At 41.0% G+C, this 16,957-nt stretch overlaps 1 protein-coding gene across 3 annotated transcripts in view; it reads left to right on the plus strand.

Moving 5' to 3' along the window:
• The first annotated feature begins 283 nt into the window (after positions 1 to 283).
• Positions 284 to 16,957, plus strand: part of LOC148027438 (ABC transporter C family member 2-like) — a 51,232-nt gene continuing 34,558 nt past the window's right edge. Inside the window, exons 1-14 of one of the 3 annotated variants that reach the window (XM_087689125.1) lie at positions 284 to 1,490; positions 1,614 to 1,792; positions 1,895 to 1,934; positions 9,273 to 9,432; positions 12,796 to 12,910; positions 13,012 to 13,092; positions 13,209 to 13,233; positions 14,161 to 14,217; positions 14,346 to 14,411; positions 14,550 to 14,624; positions 14,703 to 14,810; positions 15,623 to 15,757; positions 15,912 to 16,018; positions 16,130 to 16,223. In XM_087689125.1, the coding sequence (XP_087545251.1) occupies positions 1,173 to 1,490; positions 1,614 to 1,792; positions 1,895 to 1,934; positions 9,273 to 9,432; positions 12,796 to 12,910; positions 13,012 to 13,092; positions 13,209 to 13,233; positions 14,161 to 14,217; positions 14,346 to 14,411; positions 14,550 to 14,624; positions 14,703 to 14,810; positions 15,623 to 15,757; positions 15,912 to 16,018; positions 16,130 to 16,223 (1,560 nt within the window). In that variant the 5' untranslated portion in view covers positions 284 to 1,172. Of the gene's footprint in view, positions 1,491 to 1,613; positions 1,793 to 1,894; positions 1,935 to 9,272; positions 9,433 to 9,899; positions 9,919 to 12,795; positions 12,911 to 13,011; positions 13,093 to 13,208; positions 13,234 to 14,160; positions 14,218 to 14,345; positions 14,412 to 14,549; positions 14,625 to 14,702; positions 14,811 to 15,622; positions 15,758 to 15,911; positions 16,019 to 16,129; positions 16,224 to 16,957 lie in introns of those variants that run through there. The other 2 variants (XM_087689126.1, XM_087689127.1) reach the window with 2 other exon arrangements.

Here is a 16,957-nt window from a genome sequence, read left to right on the forward strand (position 1 = left end):
CTTTCTGAGTGATATTTCTGTGTTAGTCCTAGTAGACTTTAAGGTGTATTGCTGACCTGATGGTCTGAAGAAAAAATGTGAGACTTGTATCCTTTCTGTTTGGTTGGCCTGAAGGCCGGATGTAAATATTCCAACATTAATATACACTTATTCACGAAAAAAGAAGAAGAGAGAGAATCAACTTAAAAAGCAAGAAGGTCTCTGATAGCTTCAGAACGTTTTGGACGGCAGGCCAGAGAGAGAGATTTACGAAAAAGAGACAGAGAGAGGTGTGTGTGTGTGTGTGTGAGTGAGACACGGTAGAGGAGGTACCTCGTGTGTCACATGTGTCTGCACTGTGTACGTAGGTACTACCTCCGTTCGTTCTATTTTCACTTCATCAGAAACCTGCATTGCGAAAGGGCGCCCTCCCTCTCTCTCTCTCTCTCTCTCTCTCTGTCCCTCCGTCCTTTGAAGAAAGAAGAAACCGGCGTTGATGTCTGTCTGACAACTTAGAAGCAAAAGGACCACTCGCCGTTTCCTCAGAAACAAAAGGACCACTGGGCGCCAGTCTCTCCGTTGTCGTCCTTTGCTCCTGATACTCTCCATTGCTTCAGGATCCGTCCTTCCCCTCCCGACACTTCCCATTCGATTCAGGCACGGTGCACTGCGTCACGTTTAGCTTGGCAAGGATCACTTCTGACCACCTGTGGCATGTGCATCGAGTAAAGCTGCATTCGATAATACCAGATATCTTTATGTAACCAACTCCAATAGTGGACACTAGTTTTGTGGAAAGCGATTCGTGCAACTTTTTTGCCAGTCACTGGTCAGCTGCTAGAAAGTTCCATTATCCAATCTTCCCTTCATGTGCCAATGCCGTGGTCATTTTGGTAACCGTGCCGACAATCAGTCGAAGGACTCCGTTCTTGACGTATGTCTAAGAAGCCTACTTCACAAAATTGGCTTCCTTCAACTGAGATCGGCACATTGAAGAACCAAACATCAATGGCCGCTCTTGAGGTCGAACGCCAAGAGTAAAAAGCAAGCTTCTTTTGCAGTTTGAAGCTCAATTCCACGACGAGGAACGCACAGGGCTATCATTCCTTAGTGAAATTGTTATTGAGACGAGTCAGTTACTAAACATTAGCAAACCAGATAAATTTTGGCTGTTGAAGACCACCTCTAATCTCATGGCGACATTTTGCCGTCCACTTCCTGGAGGAGTTTGGGAAACCAAGCTTCCAAGTGGCTTTGGTGCATATACACCATGTATCGTTGAGGGCGTCATTGTCAACATTTCCCAGCTAGTTCTCTTCTGCCTGCTATGCTATCGGATTTGGCTTCTTGTCCAAGGACGCCATTTGAAGAGGTTCCAGTTGAAGCGGATGTACATGCATGGGATTTTGATCTTTGTTGCAGCAGTGTTAATGATTTGGCCACTATTTAAGTTGCTACTAGGCATTTCAACTGTCAATCTCGATGGACCAAAGAGCTTTGCTCCATTTGAGGTTCGACTGTGTTTCCTTTGAACCTATTTAACAGATTCAGTTTCAGGATTAAACAAGAAGAGTTCCCAAGTATCTGCAGCAGAGAGTTGAGGTTTCTTTGGATGCAAACTTTGTGTTTTCCAGGTCTTGTCTCTGGCATTGGAAAGCTTAACATGGCTTTCCATGCTGTGCATGCTGTCAGTTGAAACAAGGGTTTATGTCAAGGATTTTCGGTGGTTCACGCGTTTTGGACTGATTTATCTCTTGGTTGCACAAGCAACCTTTTATAGATTCATCTTTTTGCTGAGGCCTTTCTACAACAGGTAGTTCGACTGTATTTGTCTAAAATAGACTTTGACAAAGTATTTGATCAACTCTAATCAATGCCTAGAAGGTAACCTGTGTTTGAACCTGATCTTTTGCAGAAATATTTTCACATTATGTGCCTTCCACGTTGTATGTCAGGTATTGCATTCTGAGATCAACATATCTTATAAATTGGCAGAGTCTACTTTTAAGCTTTTGGTGCCAGTTTGTCATAGACATAGAGTTAAAGGTGTTCTATTGAGGACTTGTGTGAATGATAAACTAAGAAGAAGAAGAAGAAGAAGAAGAAGAAGAAGGAGAAGATCTATAAGACCCACTAATGCTAGAACCCTCATAGAACCAAACATGTCTATATGAACAAAATGCAAAATATATGAGAAGTGGTGGGTAGACTCTTTTTGGGACAATGGCCCTTTCAATGCTTTGTAAGTAAGCCTTCATACTTGCCACTGGCATTGAGCAGGATTAGATTGGATGGGTCCTAGACATGTGAGAGATGGTGTAAATCATCTCCTCATTATTGATGTGGCACTTGTTACATGGAAGGTTGCAACAATTAGACCTTCTAATGTAACGGTCTTGTCACATGGTAGGCCTACTTCAAGTCAGACCAGTAAGTTTTTCGTTGGATAAGATATATAATATAGTTTAAGTAGTTCTAGTAGTTAAGTTTAAGTGCGCCACATGGAAGCAAGAACACACACAAACACATACAAAGAAATGAAATGACATATGAATATCTACAAAAAGGTTAAAATGCCCTATGAGACCACGAGTTACAATCATTTGTGTTATGGTACAACTGTCTGAAAAGATAGTAAATGAAAATGTATTAAACAATGAGAGAGAGAGAGAGAGAGAGAGAGAGAGAGAGAGAGAGAGAGAGAGAGAGAGAGAGAGAGAGACGAGTGTAAGGTAGTGTAGTACTGGAGCCTTTACACATGTTGGCTTACTGTCATCATGTATCTTGTAACCAAGTAAACTTGTATTTTTTTCGTAATTAATACAATTACCCTTTACGAAAAAAAAAAAAGAGAGAGAGAGAGAGACGAGTGTAAGGTGTTGCCTTCTGTGAGTGGAAGGTGTTTGCTGAAACACAAGCGTCTTTCAAGGTTCGAGGTGTATGAGCTCACCTCGATGGCGAGTTTTGCTCTAACGATGTTTCTAAGTTTTGCAGGGATCATGGCATTTGGGTGGAGTATTCTCATCCGAACTCACCATTAGACAATGGTGTGGTGGAGTGTGCCAATTGGAGCATGTTTGAGATGGCCCGATCGATATTGAAGCATTGGAGTCTACCTTGCTCCCTTTGGGATGAGGTGGTTGTTACAACGGTGCATATTTGCAACAAGTCTCCGATTTGCGCATTATAGGACATGATTCCATATGAGGCTTTCTTTGGAAAGAAGCCTTTCGTGTCCCACTTTTGCATCTTTGGGTGCGATGCTTGTGTCCATGTGGACAAGAAGAAACAAGACAACAAACTTCACCCAAAGCCAAAGAAGCTAATCTTTGTGGATTATAGTATGACCATGAAGGGCTACAGGCCCTACAACCCATTGACACGAAAGATTGTTGTGAACTGGGATGTTATCTTTGATCCCATTGATGGTGCTTCATGTGTAGGTGGTCTTCAATCTGCATATCCTGCATGTGACATACAAGGGCATCATAATCAACTGCACATAATACATTAGCCTCTGTATCTAAAAGCTCTTCTATGACCACACTAGAGACCACATTGGCCTTTTCTTTGCCTTCGGTTGTCTCCGATGCATCTGTCTTTTGTTCCTTCTTCTTTTTATCTCATGCATTCTTCTTTCTCTCTTGTTCCTTCTTGTAATGCTTGCAATCAGGTTTCTTGTGGCCCTTTCGACCACAATGATAGCAAATAATGTCACTCTTTTCCTTTTCTTTGCTCTTGCTCTTATTTCTGTGTCCCGCATTTGCATTTTTCTTTTCAGCCCTACCTCTACATTATAAGTTGAGTTGTTGCCTTCTCCACTAGATATACGTCTAATTTCTTCATTCAAGGTAGAATCCCTTACTATTATGTGAGAGATTGGGGTTATTGCTTAGTGAAACCACCAAGGTCTCCCAAGAGTCAGGCATTGTCATGATAAAAAAGATCGCCCTCAACTTATCATCAAAGTTTAAATTTGCATCTTTGAGCTAATTTAAAATCCTTGTAAATGCACTGAAGTGCTTAGCTGCAGGCTTTGACTCATCCAGTCGCATATTCACCAACTTACGCATTAAATGCATCTAATTAACAGGTGTGGTGATCTCATAAGTAGTTTTCAGCTTCTCCCATATTGCATAACCTGTATCTAAACCCTTAATGTTTGTCAGAATGTCATTAATGACACCCATCTTTATGTCAGCCACAGTCTTTTTATTTACTCTAGCCCAATCTGTATCAGATATTAGTGCGGGTTTATCTTTCTGCAAAGCATCCTCACAATCCTTTAGGAACAAAATGCCTTGCATACGGTCTTTCCAAAGGTCAAAGCCATGACCATCAAACCATTCGATCTCCATTAAACTCTTGATTTCTGAACTGGAAGAAGTTGCAGCCATTTTATCATGAACACAAGAGTAAATGCACTAATTTGCAGAAGCACAAGCTGACGAATAATATATATAGTTGTTCTTTCTGAACCAGAAATAAATCTCTGCTGTTTGTACATGAAACAGCCACCCCACGAGCAAAAATGCAGAAATTTATCAAATTCTGCGCAAATCCCTAAAATTTCAAGTCCAAAATTGCATAAATGTCAGCCAATCTGACCCAGCTGAGCAAAACTTTGCCAATAGATGAAAAGCCCCAAATTTCTGGGATCCAATGTCAAGAAATTTTACTCAAAAGATCAAGATTCCGACAAATTTGGAAAAGTTCCCAATTTAATTGAGGTCACCACACGCAATGTCTGCAATTTTTGACTTGAATGGTGTTGACAAGCATGAACGAGATTCAAACCAGGAAAAACCCCAAGTTTTTGGGCCAGATTCGCACAAATTTGTGACCCGTGCTTCAACGTGTGAACCCTCGTCAAAGGGAAGGGATTCAAAAGAGATTTGAAAGAAAATAAAGCTTTTAGCTTTAAAAAAATTTGATGGAATGACCGGGGGGGTTCATTGACCCTACCCTGTCACGTCTGACGGCCCGCCGCGTGCACTTGGTCAGCTATCTGCTACTTGTCGACTTGTCACCCCTTCTATCGCCTAGTTTGTGTATGTTGGACCCTGCTGCCTAGTTGCGAACCTAGTCTTTATGTGCCGCCTGGCCTTCACACTGGTCCCACGTGTGCCTGCCCCCTGGTCGCGACTTGTCTGCTGGTTCCCGTCGGCAGCTGGACTGGTCTCGCTTGGTTGCCGCGAGTAGTTTTTTGCTCAGTTGTTGGTCTTCTTCACTTGTTGACTGCGTATCACTTGTTAGTTGTCTGTCGACTGGGAAGACGTTGGGAAGCGTGCACAAAACCTGAAGCTTGATACCAGTTGTTGAGCAAAGAGCACAGTTGCGAGAGATGGAAGTCAAGTAGGAGTGAGCGAGCGTGTGACGGCTAGAGAGAGAGTGAGCAGAGTGAAAAGTACGATTCGATAAGAGTGTACCAACAATGTGTTGGTACACAAAGAATAAAATGCACTTATACTTAGGGCACGTAAAGGGTGCATTCACGTGTACAATGTGAGTGTACTATACACGAGGGGGTTTAAACTGGGCCTTTATCCCAACACCACCTTCGTATGCTCACTTGAGAGTGTTTGGTTATGAGGCATTTGTGCACATTCTCAAGGAAGAACGCAAAACTTGAGTTAGAGTCTTGTAAATGTATTTTTGTAGGATATGGTGATGAAGGTGAGATGGGGTATCGATTATGGGATCTCAAGAAAAGAAAAGTATAGAACCTTAAGCTCTGATACCAGTTGTTGAGCAAAGAGCACAACTGCAAGAGATGGAAGTCGAGCAGGAATGAGCGAGAGAGTGTGATAGCTGGAGAGGGAGTGAGCAGAGTAAAAAGTACGATTCGATAAGAGTGTACCAACAATGTGTTGGTACACAAAGAATAAAATGTACTTATACTTAGGGCACGTAAAGGGTGCATTCACATGTACAATGTGCGTGTACTATACACAAGGGGGTTTAAACTGGGCCTTTATCCCAACACCACCTTCTTATGCTCACGTGAGAGTGTTTGGCTGTGAGGCATTTGTGCACATTCGCAAGGAAGAACGGAGCAAACTTGAGCCAAAGTCCTGTAAATGTATTTTTCTAGTATATGGTGATGAAGGTGAGATGGGGTATTGATTATGGGATCCCGAGAAAAGAAAAGTAGTACGCAGCAATGATGCTATCTTCTGGGAAGATCGCATGCACAAACAACTCGAAAGAACAGAGGACATCTTAAGGGTTGTATTTCGAGAGGATGTACTGATAGGATAGCAAAGAATGCCCATTAGACAGGAGCAATACTTGCTGTAAATGTCCCTGAAAATGCAGGGAATGATGCTGAAAATAATCAGCAGGACCTTGCCCATGATTTCCCACAAATTCAGCAAGAACATGTGCCTTTGGAACAACCTGAACCAGCTGTACGACATGCTTTGCAGAATCACAAGCTGTTAATGCAGATTTACAGGCTGAACAGCCAGCAAATCTTGACCATTGGGTCCATAGGTCGACCAAAGTGCAAAACAACTAGATAGGTATGTCCTGGTGTAAACTATGTGGCTGATTATGTCATGTTAACAGATTGCGGTGAACCGTCATGCTTCTAGGAAGCAATGGACAAATTGGATAGTAAGAAATGGCACAAAGCAATGTTATCAGAGATGGAATCCCTCATGAAGAATGGCACTTGGGATTTGGTACATTTGCCAAAAGGACAAGAAGTGCTACCTTGTAAATGGGTTTACAAAATAAAAGTCACTTTTGGTTCTTTGTCAAAGTACAAGGCACGCTTGGTTGCTAAAAGGTACAAGCAAGAACATGGAATTGATTTTGATGAAATCTTTTTTCTTGTAGTTAAAATGACTACTTTGCGAACCATCTTGGACTTGGTCGCATTTTAAGACATGGAACTCATGCAGATGGATGTAACAACCGCCTTCTTGCATGGTGATTTGCATGAGGAGATTTATATGCAACAGCCTGAAGGTTTTGCTGCAAAGGGAAAAGAACACATGGTATGTAAACTCAACAAGAGTTTGTACGGGTTGAAGCAGGCACCACGAGAATGGTATTACAAATTTGATACATTCATGCAATCATAGGGATTTCATCGTTCTCAAGTTGATCTCTGCTTGTACACCAAGAAGGCAACAGATGGCAGTCTCATTCTCTTGGTTTTGTATGTGGATGACATGTTGATTGTAGACAAGGATGTTTATGTCTCGGACTCCTTGAAGCAGAGTTTACACAATAGCTTTGATATGAAAGGTCTTGGTGAGGCCAATCACATTCTTGGCATGCGTATACTTAGAGACAGATCAAAGGGTCTTCTTTATCTGTCATAGCAAGAGTATGTTACGAAAGTTCTGCAACCTTTCAATATGGAGGGGGGGGGGGGGAAGCCATTAGCGTACCATTGTCTCCATATGTGAAACTTAGTGCAGATGACGACAGTACATCAGATGATGGAAAGGTTGAAATGGCCAAGATACCCTATGCTTCAGTTGTTGGTAGCTTGATGTATGCTATGGTTGCTACACGTCCTGACATTGCATTTGCGGGAGTGGTTAGTAGATACATGGCATATCCTGGCAAAAAGCATTGGGAAGGTGTGAAGGGTATCATGAGATACCTTAAGGGCGCAAAGGATTTGTGTATTTGTTTTGGTAAGCAGAAGTCATTTGTTGTTGGGTTCACGGATGCAGACTATGTTGGCCATCCTGACTATAGGAAGTCTACTTCAGGATATGTGTTCATGTTCACAAGAGGAGCAATCTTTTGGATATCTAGGATGCAAAAGTGTGTCGCATTGTCTACTACAAAGGTAGAATATGTGGTTGCCACTGAGGCATGCAAAGAGGCTTTATGGCTTTCACGTTTGGTGAGAGAGCTTGGTATTACAGAGGTTCTTATCCTCCACTGTGACAATTAGAGTGCTATCATGCTAGCACGGAATCCTGTCTTTCACGCAAAGACACAGCACATACAGGTGAAGTATCACTTTATCATGGATGTACTTGACAACAAAGGCATTGAGCTCGTCAAGGTACATACAGATGATAACCCTGCAAACCTTCTCATGAAGGGTCTTCTAGCCGAGCAGTTTGCTCATTGCCACCAGATGATGGGGGTTGGATAGTATATGTGTCTTTCAGCTTTGTACATACATAGACTTAGCTGATTCTTCTCTCTACCTTCAGGCACGTTGCTTTTAGGTGGGACGTTGTTGGGAATAAAGGCTCACTGTGCCTTTTATGGTGTTCGGGTGTGAACGCACCCTTTTACTCTTGTACTTTATATATATTATCAAAACCTAAAAAAGTGGTACATTAGTCTTTGTATTGGACATCAAGTGTGTCGTGCTCACTCCCCTCTCTACTGCTCTGTACTCTATGCAATATCTGACCCGCTCACCCTTAGCTCACTCAGTCCAGATCCGTTAGGCTTCAACAAGGGCTCACAACTAGTAGATGACAGATTGACAAGACTAACATAGACAGGCTAACAGAATCTTCATCTAGTATCAAAGCACCTGCTTCTTAAAAAGATAGGGAATTCTTACTACAATGAAGAGCTGTTGCTGATGTGTTATACTCAGGTGGAAGCTTATTCAACCAAAGCAATAAGCTGACTAGTCCTCATACCTGCCCAAAGCCTTGGTTTTGGTTCATACTGGATGAGTCTTGATCCACGACTATGGTCAGAGAGTGCTTTTACACATGGCCAAGCCTTTCTTGGTTTTGGTGTCTTGTACATGGGCCATTTCGGTCCTTGCTCCTCTCTTCAGCACCTTCATTCTTGATGCCATTTTATCTTATGTTGCATACATTCATTGCCTTGTCTCTTTGTCTACAACTTTCCTATTACACATGCTTCCACACATGGATATTCTAGTACATTTTCATTAGAAAATATGTTTAGAGTGTAAAATTTGGCCAGGCCAAATACAATGATGCCAACCAACAGTTCTTATTTTTGCATTTTAAGCTAGGTCTTCCTTTAGATCCCTCCTCTCTCTCTTTATTGCTAATTTTGTGATTTATAAGACTATCGTTTGGTCTTTAAAAATTTAGAGTATAGTGCTTTGCAATTGTGTGGAGTTGGTATGCCGATTGTGGCTTCTAGATGTAGAGGTTATTGATATATGTTATCATTTTCATTACTTTATTATGTGTTCTTGTTTTCATTACTTCATGATACTATTTGAGCTATTGCATGCACATAAAATATTTTTGACTTTGACTAAATGCAATCATATCAAATGGCTTTCTTTGTGATGTCATTCTAATTTGTATTATTTGCAGGTCATTTTTGGTTTTCTGTTTGTGCTTCATCTCCCAGACTTGGTTCCATACACAAACTACATTCCTTTGTTATATGAAGAGCCTCAAAACCATGCTGATTATCAAGCTCTCCCTGGAAAGGAGCAAATTTGCCCGGAACAACATGCAAATGTCATCTCAAGTGAGTTGTCATCTAATAGGAAAATATGCATCATGAAACTTCTTGTTACTTGTATTAGATTTTCTAATCCCATGTTCTTTCACTTGTCCCATTTTAAGGACAAAAGAAATGAATGGGAAAATATTGTAGTCCAAAAAGTAGTTGCGGATTCGTATTAGTTCCTCTCTCTTATATACTTGAAACTTGCGGATTGAAAGAGGATTTGGAATAAAGATGAAAATTACTCTAAGGTGGAAAATGAGGCATTTTCATGTGGATTACTATGTTGTTTGTTGGCAGAGCTGGGCAACTCAATCATTTACTTTGCCATGCTCCCTCCTTTGTGAGGGCATCTTGAATCTTCAATCGTCTCGACAGTTTGAGGAGGAGTGTGCTTATGTGCACTCCACTTTGCATGACCGAAGGGTAGTTAGAATCATCAAAACATTCTTTCTTGGGGAGGCAAGGAATCACAGACACCTGCACGGACTGTGCCATGATAGCCAGGTAAGGTCTCTTGGTGGTGGAAACACTAAGGTACTCTGGTCTTCGATCCTGTTTGCATCTCTGATCTCTTTCGTCTTTATGACGATCCTTGCGATCTTCTCAATCATAATGGTCTTTGGGACAATCATACCGATGTTCGTACCGTTGGTCTTCACAATTATGATTGTGGCTTCTTTGGTCCTCATGGTCATCATGAGAGATGATCCACCATGTCTTGCCAATTGTACTGGTTAGCCATCTGCCTAAAATAGAACGTACAAAAAATGCAAAAAACACATAAAGTGATGTTGTTTTGATGTCAGAATGCTCTAGAAAGGAAAGAAAACTGCAAAAAAGGCTGTGAAAAGAGGGCAGCAAGCTGTAGAAGGCTCGTTGGGCTGGAATCGTCAAAATTATGGTGAAGATGTTGCATTTTGATGTTGCCTGGATGGCAGGAGCTGTAAATGCAGCAAAACTGATTGCAAATCAGCAGTTTGATGTTGTCTCCACTTTGGGGCAGATCTGGTTCCTCTTGTTTGGTGATGATACCATGTGACAGAGTGCAATGGAAGAGAATCACAAACATGGAGAGAAGGCAAGAGAGAGATGAGAAAGAATGCAGAGAAAGAAGGCATGGGACTGAACTTATCTGAAAACGAATGGTAGATATGAGGCTGGCCTGATCAGCCCCTACACGTAGCTGCTATGCATCAGTGAGGGCACTGAAATGGGCAGATGAAAAGTGAACACAAAGCTGAGAGAGAGAGAGAGAGAGAGAGAGAGAGAGAGAGAGTGTGTGTGCTGGTGATGTCTGAAGATGTGTGCAGGCTGGCTGGTGACAGCTATAAATAGCTGGAAATGGGAGAAACTGGCTGAGTAGCTACAAACTGATTGACTAAGCTGGAAATTGAAATGCAAATGCACCGATAGCTGTCAAAGCTCTTTTGTCTTTGTTAGACTTGGATAGAGCTCACAACCAGGAGATGAACAGCATGAATACAAGAAATGTTAACAAAATCTCGATGAAAGTAGTGTCTTCCAAAGTGAATCATTTGGGATTAACAAAAAATGCATCATGGGCACAATGCTAATCACTTGATGGTAAAAGAAGTTCATCAAAAGTCAAGAAATGCATATAGAATGTGCAATTGGTAGTTGTAAAGTGCTATCTTTTCCTAAGTTTTTGGTGTCCTTAAGCCTCGTGTTTCAAATGAACATTTTAGCCTGATTAGTTTGTTTTAAGTTTATCAAATAGCTGCAGTGAGTGCCAAGCTGTCAGGTGCTATGTCACATGTGGTAGGGCACCATGGACCTAGGGAGACAAATGCCAAGGATGGGTGAACTCTGGCTCACCATTAGCCTTGGCGATGCTGTTAGTGAAACTGTCCACAAATGAAGGCTTGCTGCATGCAGGAATGAATGTGACCCAAGATTAGCATAGTGGTTGATTGTGTGTCAGGTCTTAGGCTGTCGTAGTCAGTTAGGCCAGGCATGTGAACCAGGTCAGGATGATAGGAACTTGTGATTAGTCTGTTCTGCTGCCAATTGCCAACCAAAATGCAGCTCCTCAAGTTGGGCTTCACATTGCCACTCAAAGTTTATATTGGACTGAGAAGGTTAGCAATCACACTTACATTCTAAGTCCAATCTCACCAAGGGTGGGATTGAGAGCCTAGTCCTTTGATATCATATTGGATGTACTTAGTGGCTTGCTTTGGGTTAACTCCTGTGCGATTTTATCATTGTATCATGTGTGTGGAGTGCTGAATAGGGTTCCTTTATATGGGCTACAGGTGGTACGAGAGTTGAGATGGTCAACATAGATGAGAGTTTAGAGGACTGACTATGAGCGGCTCACTAGAACCCCAAAAACAATTTACAGAGTAACATTCATGCTTCCAACAACAATTGGTGAGATATCCTTTTTGACCAATGTCCTCTCTAGAATGTCAAAATTGTTCTGACAACAATTGGTCCAATGTGCTTTTTGATAAGCTGAAGTCAAGGAAGAATAAGACAAACGAGATGAGGATATTTGATCCTAGTGTGAGTCCAATCTTCTTCTTTCCAATGCCACAATTCTCATGTTGAAAACATAGCTTTGGAATGAATGCTGGCCCTAAAACATTGCAGAAGAGTACACTTGCAACACACTCTCAATTCACTCATTGTCAGACGCAAGAAACACTAATGTCACTTGACTTTGGCCAGATAAAAATGAGAGCACAATAAAGACAGATGCACGACTGATGGAAATTTATTTGAGATGGCTTAGTGTCCGAAAGTATGGGATACCCAGGACAAAAGTGGGTGCAACTGAACTGGAGCTGGGCATAAAATCTTAATGGTAGTGTGCTCTAGGGCTTGGCCATGACATAAATATTGTTGCACACCTCCCTAAGAAAAGGCTAAAACCTATCTGAGGTTCATAGTTCATGATCTTTGTTTACTGGCCCAAGACCATTTTTTCAGGAAGCATTGGAATTTTCAGTCCGGTAGTTCTTCAATTATGGGCTGCCCTCCTGACTCCACTGCCTCACTGTGGCAGAAGCAATGGTCTCTCTTTCTGTGGTATTCTATCTGCCGACCTGTCTTTAAAGATAAGACATACTTCACTTGATAAGGTGAAGTCTGAAAGTCACATCACAGAATATTGATTTGTCTTTGGCACCTTTGTGGTGCACGTACATATGCCTGCATTATACATGTTTGTGCATTTGCGTACTAGTTTGGTTCATAAGTCTGCTTTCTAGAAATTTGCATTCCTGTATTTGTGGGAGACCAATCACCTGTGACACAGGCCAAAAATTTCTGTGTTAAGCTTTGACCTCAATTCAAATTTTTGAAAATCCTAAGACATCTCTTTGATTTGATTTTATTACATTTGTTCTCATGCAGGGCTGCTTTTTAGTTGGATGACTCCTCTTATGAGGCAGGGTTTTAAACGACCTTTAGTGGAATCAGACATCTGGCAACTTGATCAGTGGGACCAGACGGAACAACTTTACAGAAAGTCCGTAATTTTTATGGCTGTCCCCATATTATTTTGGGTGTGAGTGTTCAAATGTTTATCAGACATCTAAGGTTTTGAACTACAATCCTCTACTTCTCTAGGTTTCAGCAATGTTGGGAAGAAGAGTGCTTGAAAGAAAGGCCTTCTCTGGCGAGAGCTTTAAATAAGAGCTTGGGAGCCAGGTATATCTTTCGTAGATTGGGGTTAATTCTGCTAGGTGTCATACTTCTTTCTTTAATAATTCATCTGAAACTTTTCCCTAACTCTAACATCTTTCTTTGATTCTCTTTAATTATAGGTTCTGGTTGGGTGGCCTTTTCAAGGTATGCAAAATATTATTTATGTCTGCAAAGAAAGTTTCAATGAAAATATCAGGTTGTTGATTGTTAACTTTATGGTTAAGTAGCAGTGCACAAAGCTTATCACAATAACTTAAGCATAAGTTAGCATATTACTAAATCTCTTTTGCCAGACTTATGTCTCTCTACTCGTCCTTTCTTCGTCATTTTGAATGGTTGTATTGATCAATAGATATGCACAAAGCTTACATGTCACAACTCACAGTAGGTGAAACGTAAGTTAGCATATATCCGAATCTGTTTTGCCAGACTTATGCCTCTTTACTTGTCATATGTTCTTCATTTGTAATGGTTGTGTTGTGTTTGACAACTTTGCAGTTTGATAGATAAATAGATCTGATTTCTGTAAGTACAAGAGAGTTGCAAACAAGCATGCTGTCAGAAACATGTTGCTGGTCAATTAGCCTGTAGTCTAGTTGGGGATCATCCATTGTATTGCTTAATTTTGCACTTACATAACGTTTTAACTTTTGCCCAATAATGCCTACTTTTTACAACAGTGTGCTGGCAAATCATCTCTTATGTCTCTTCTTGCATGTGATTTTGATGCTTCCAAGCAAAATTCTTGGTCAGTAGTTTACTTTGCTTGGGTGGTCAAGGAGAGCCTATGCTCTTTAGAATCCATCTGGCATACTTTTGTAAGGCACATTTTGTTGAACTCCAACATTAATACATCTCTTCCAAACTTGGACATTCGATAGTATAAGAGTAGACAAGAAGGAGAAATATGTTACTGAATCATATGTTTGATCAGATTGATGCTCAATATATGATGTAAAATAAGGTTGAAGCAGCTGACCTCTTTGTTTGGGGTTTCTTGGGATAAATGTTAAACTCAATGTACAAGCTGTACCCATAAGGTCCTTACTTGGTCAGGCTTACTGTTTTCAGATCGGTAATGATGCCTCCCAGTTTGTTGGGCCTACTTTCTTGAGTCTACTTCTGCAGGTTGGTATTTTTTATTAAAGCTTGACTCTGTTTCGGATCAAAATCTTGTGAATATCGATAAGCTAAGTCCTTTGCTTGCCGTCATTAAGATATCATGTGGTTGGCCTTTTACATTTTCAATTTACCAGTCAATGCAACGAGGAGATCCTTCATGGATTGGCTATATGTATGCAGCATCAATTTTTGCTGGTGTGGTAAGAATCTGCCTCTGACTTTGTGAAGTTCTGCATGTTGGTCTACTTTCACAGATGGGCAGAATTGTGAGGTTCTGCATGTTGGTGTTGTCTCTGGTCTCTGTTGCTTATGTTCAATTTGTGGGTTCACATTTGCAGATGGGTGGAGTTATTTGTGAGGGCCAATATTTTCAAAATGTTCTTCGTGTTGGATTTCGAACTCGAGCAACTTTGGTAAATGGCTACATTTACACTGGAATCTTGCTCTGCTTATTATGTTTATTTGGTACTCTAGTTTAATTCCTTGTTCAGGTTGCAGCCATCTTCCGTAAAACATTACGGATGACTCAAGAGGGTCGCAGAGGATTCACTTCTGGAAGAATTATGAATCTAATGACTAGTGATGCAGAGGCTCTTCAGGTATGCACTGCTGCTTTTTTGGTGTCTTATGTTTTTTGTTGAAGTTTTTGATCTTGAAGGTGCATTATATACCTAAACATTGTCGGATTGGGTTTCGGTCCATGTGAGGAAGTTCCAACGAAAGGGGTTGGCTGGAGGTCATCCATGACCTTAATATTTTGAGGTGTGGATGGTAAGGTAAATTGTGGAGGCTGTATTGTTAGGTGCACACTGGCATGGACAAGTGAGGTGGTGATGTCCGTGGAAGGAGAGGTGTTTTCAATGCCATCTGAAGTCTGAGTTAAGATTTCTTGAGAAAACAGTGTTTGTACCAAGGTGTCCTACTTTATCATTTCTTTGATAAGGGCAACTGTTCACTTTGTAAAATCTTTATCTATCTTATCTCTTTCTTGATTTCATTGTAAATCTGTGTGGGGACACTGCTTACCACTGGGGAATAACTTAGGCATTGGAGCACTATGCTCACTTCTAAAGTAATTAATCTGAGGGTGCACTACTTGTCATAGGAGAAGACTTGTGCTCATTTGATCTTTCAGTGTATATTGGAATAAGATGTATAAAGAGGTAGTACATTGGCATGCATCAACATTGCAGAGACTACATATGGTAGAGAAGCATTCAGCTATCTTCCCTTGGCAAGGTGCTCCACTGCTGGAGTCTGTCCCAGGATCTCAGCCAGAGACAGAGCTACACTCCTGATTATGCATGTATAAGACCAACATTTTAAAAGTCTTCCTATCATCCAACATTGCATGACTTTCGATACATCTGGTATTCTATCCGATTCTTGATCAATTCTGGTTGTTTTGCAGCAAGTGTTCCAACAGCTCCATGCTGTTTGGTCAGCCCCCATACGCATAGTCATATGCATATATCTGCTATTCAGACAGCTTAGATATTCTTGTCTTGCTGGTGCCTCAGTGCTATTGTTGCTTTTCCCAGTGCAGGTATATGATTACTATCTCATTTAATATCTCTGAATTTATAAATTCAACATAAGCTCATAAACTGTAGTATCTGTCAGTTGCAATGTTTTAACTGAATATTTCCTCTAGAATCTGGAGTGTCATTAGGTACGTCACTAATCAATGTGTGTTATAGGCTGTAACGATAAACAGGATGAAGAAGTTTACTCGAGAAGGTTTGTTGCGTACAGATAAGCGTATTGGACTCATGAACGAAATCCTTGCTGCCATGGACATTGTTAAGTAAGATAAATGACATTATTATGAGCATGCAGCTTGTTTTAGAGCATCATCACCCTAAATTTCCTATCACTATGGTACAGGTGTGAACTTCTTTATTGTGTTCTTGTGTAGATGCTATGCTTGGGAGAATAGCTTTAACAGGAAGGTGCTAGACATCCGTAATGATGAGCTTGGATGGTTTAGAAGTGCAATGACCTTTGGATCAGTAAGCTCTTCTCATTGAACCCATGTTGATGCCTATGTACTGGAGTTGGTTGTAATGCAGATGGACTAGTTTTTCGTGTGGCCGGTATTAAACTATATGCTTCCTCTCTTCAACTTTAGCTAGATGGTCTAAATGCTTAAAAGCTGGGTTAACATTTGTTCTTTACAGGTCTTAGTTCACTTGTTTGCAAGATAAATGCTTTGGTTTGAGATTTTCTATCATGTTGTGAAAGGGGATATGTTGTTTTACAATGTGCTTTTTAATCCAGATTGGTCAATTTTTGAGACTATCGAAGAATATGGACTGATGTACTATGGTAGTCGTTACCGGATCAGCTGAAGCCAACACGAGACATGCAAATCATGAAAGGATACAGTACTAACGTTGTCGATGACTAAGTTTGCTGCTGAAATTAGCTATCATTGGTTTCAGGTCTACATTTCATGACTACATGCTGTGTTTCTATGTTGCCCCTTACACATGAAGAGATGCATTAGGAAGTTGGAACAATTGCCTGACTTTGCAGTTTAAAGTGCTAACTGGCACTTCATACAAAGAAACTCCTTTATATGCTTACTTGGCCTCTTGCCACATGTAGATCTGGGCTCATTTTCACCAGCCCCTTCTACTGCTTGACATTGTGGTTTGTGGCTCATGGCTGTCTTCACCCTTCCAATTTTGCTTCAGGCGCCCTGGTTTCATCATCAGGGCTTATGTTTGGAGCATCTTCCACA

The sequence above is a fragment of the Lygodium microphyllum genome, chromosome 12 (genome assembly GCF_053477565.2).
Source record: "Lygodium microphyllum isolate KBCC chromosome 12, Lygodium_microphyllum_v1.1.10, whole genome shotgun sequence".
Lineage (NCBI taxonomy): Eukaryota > Viridiplantae > Streptophyta > Polypodiopsida > Schizaeales > Lygodiaceae > Lygodium > Lygodium microphyllum.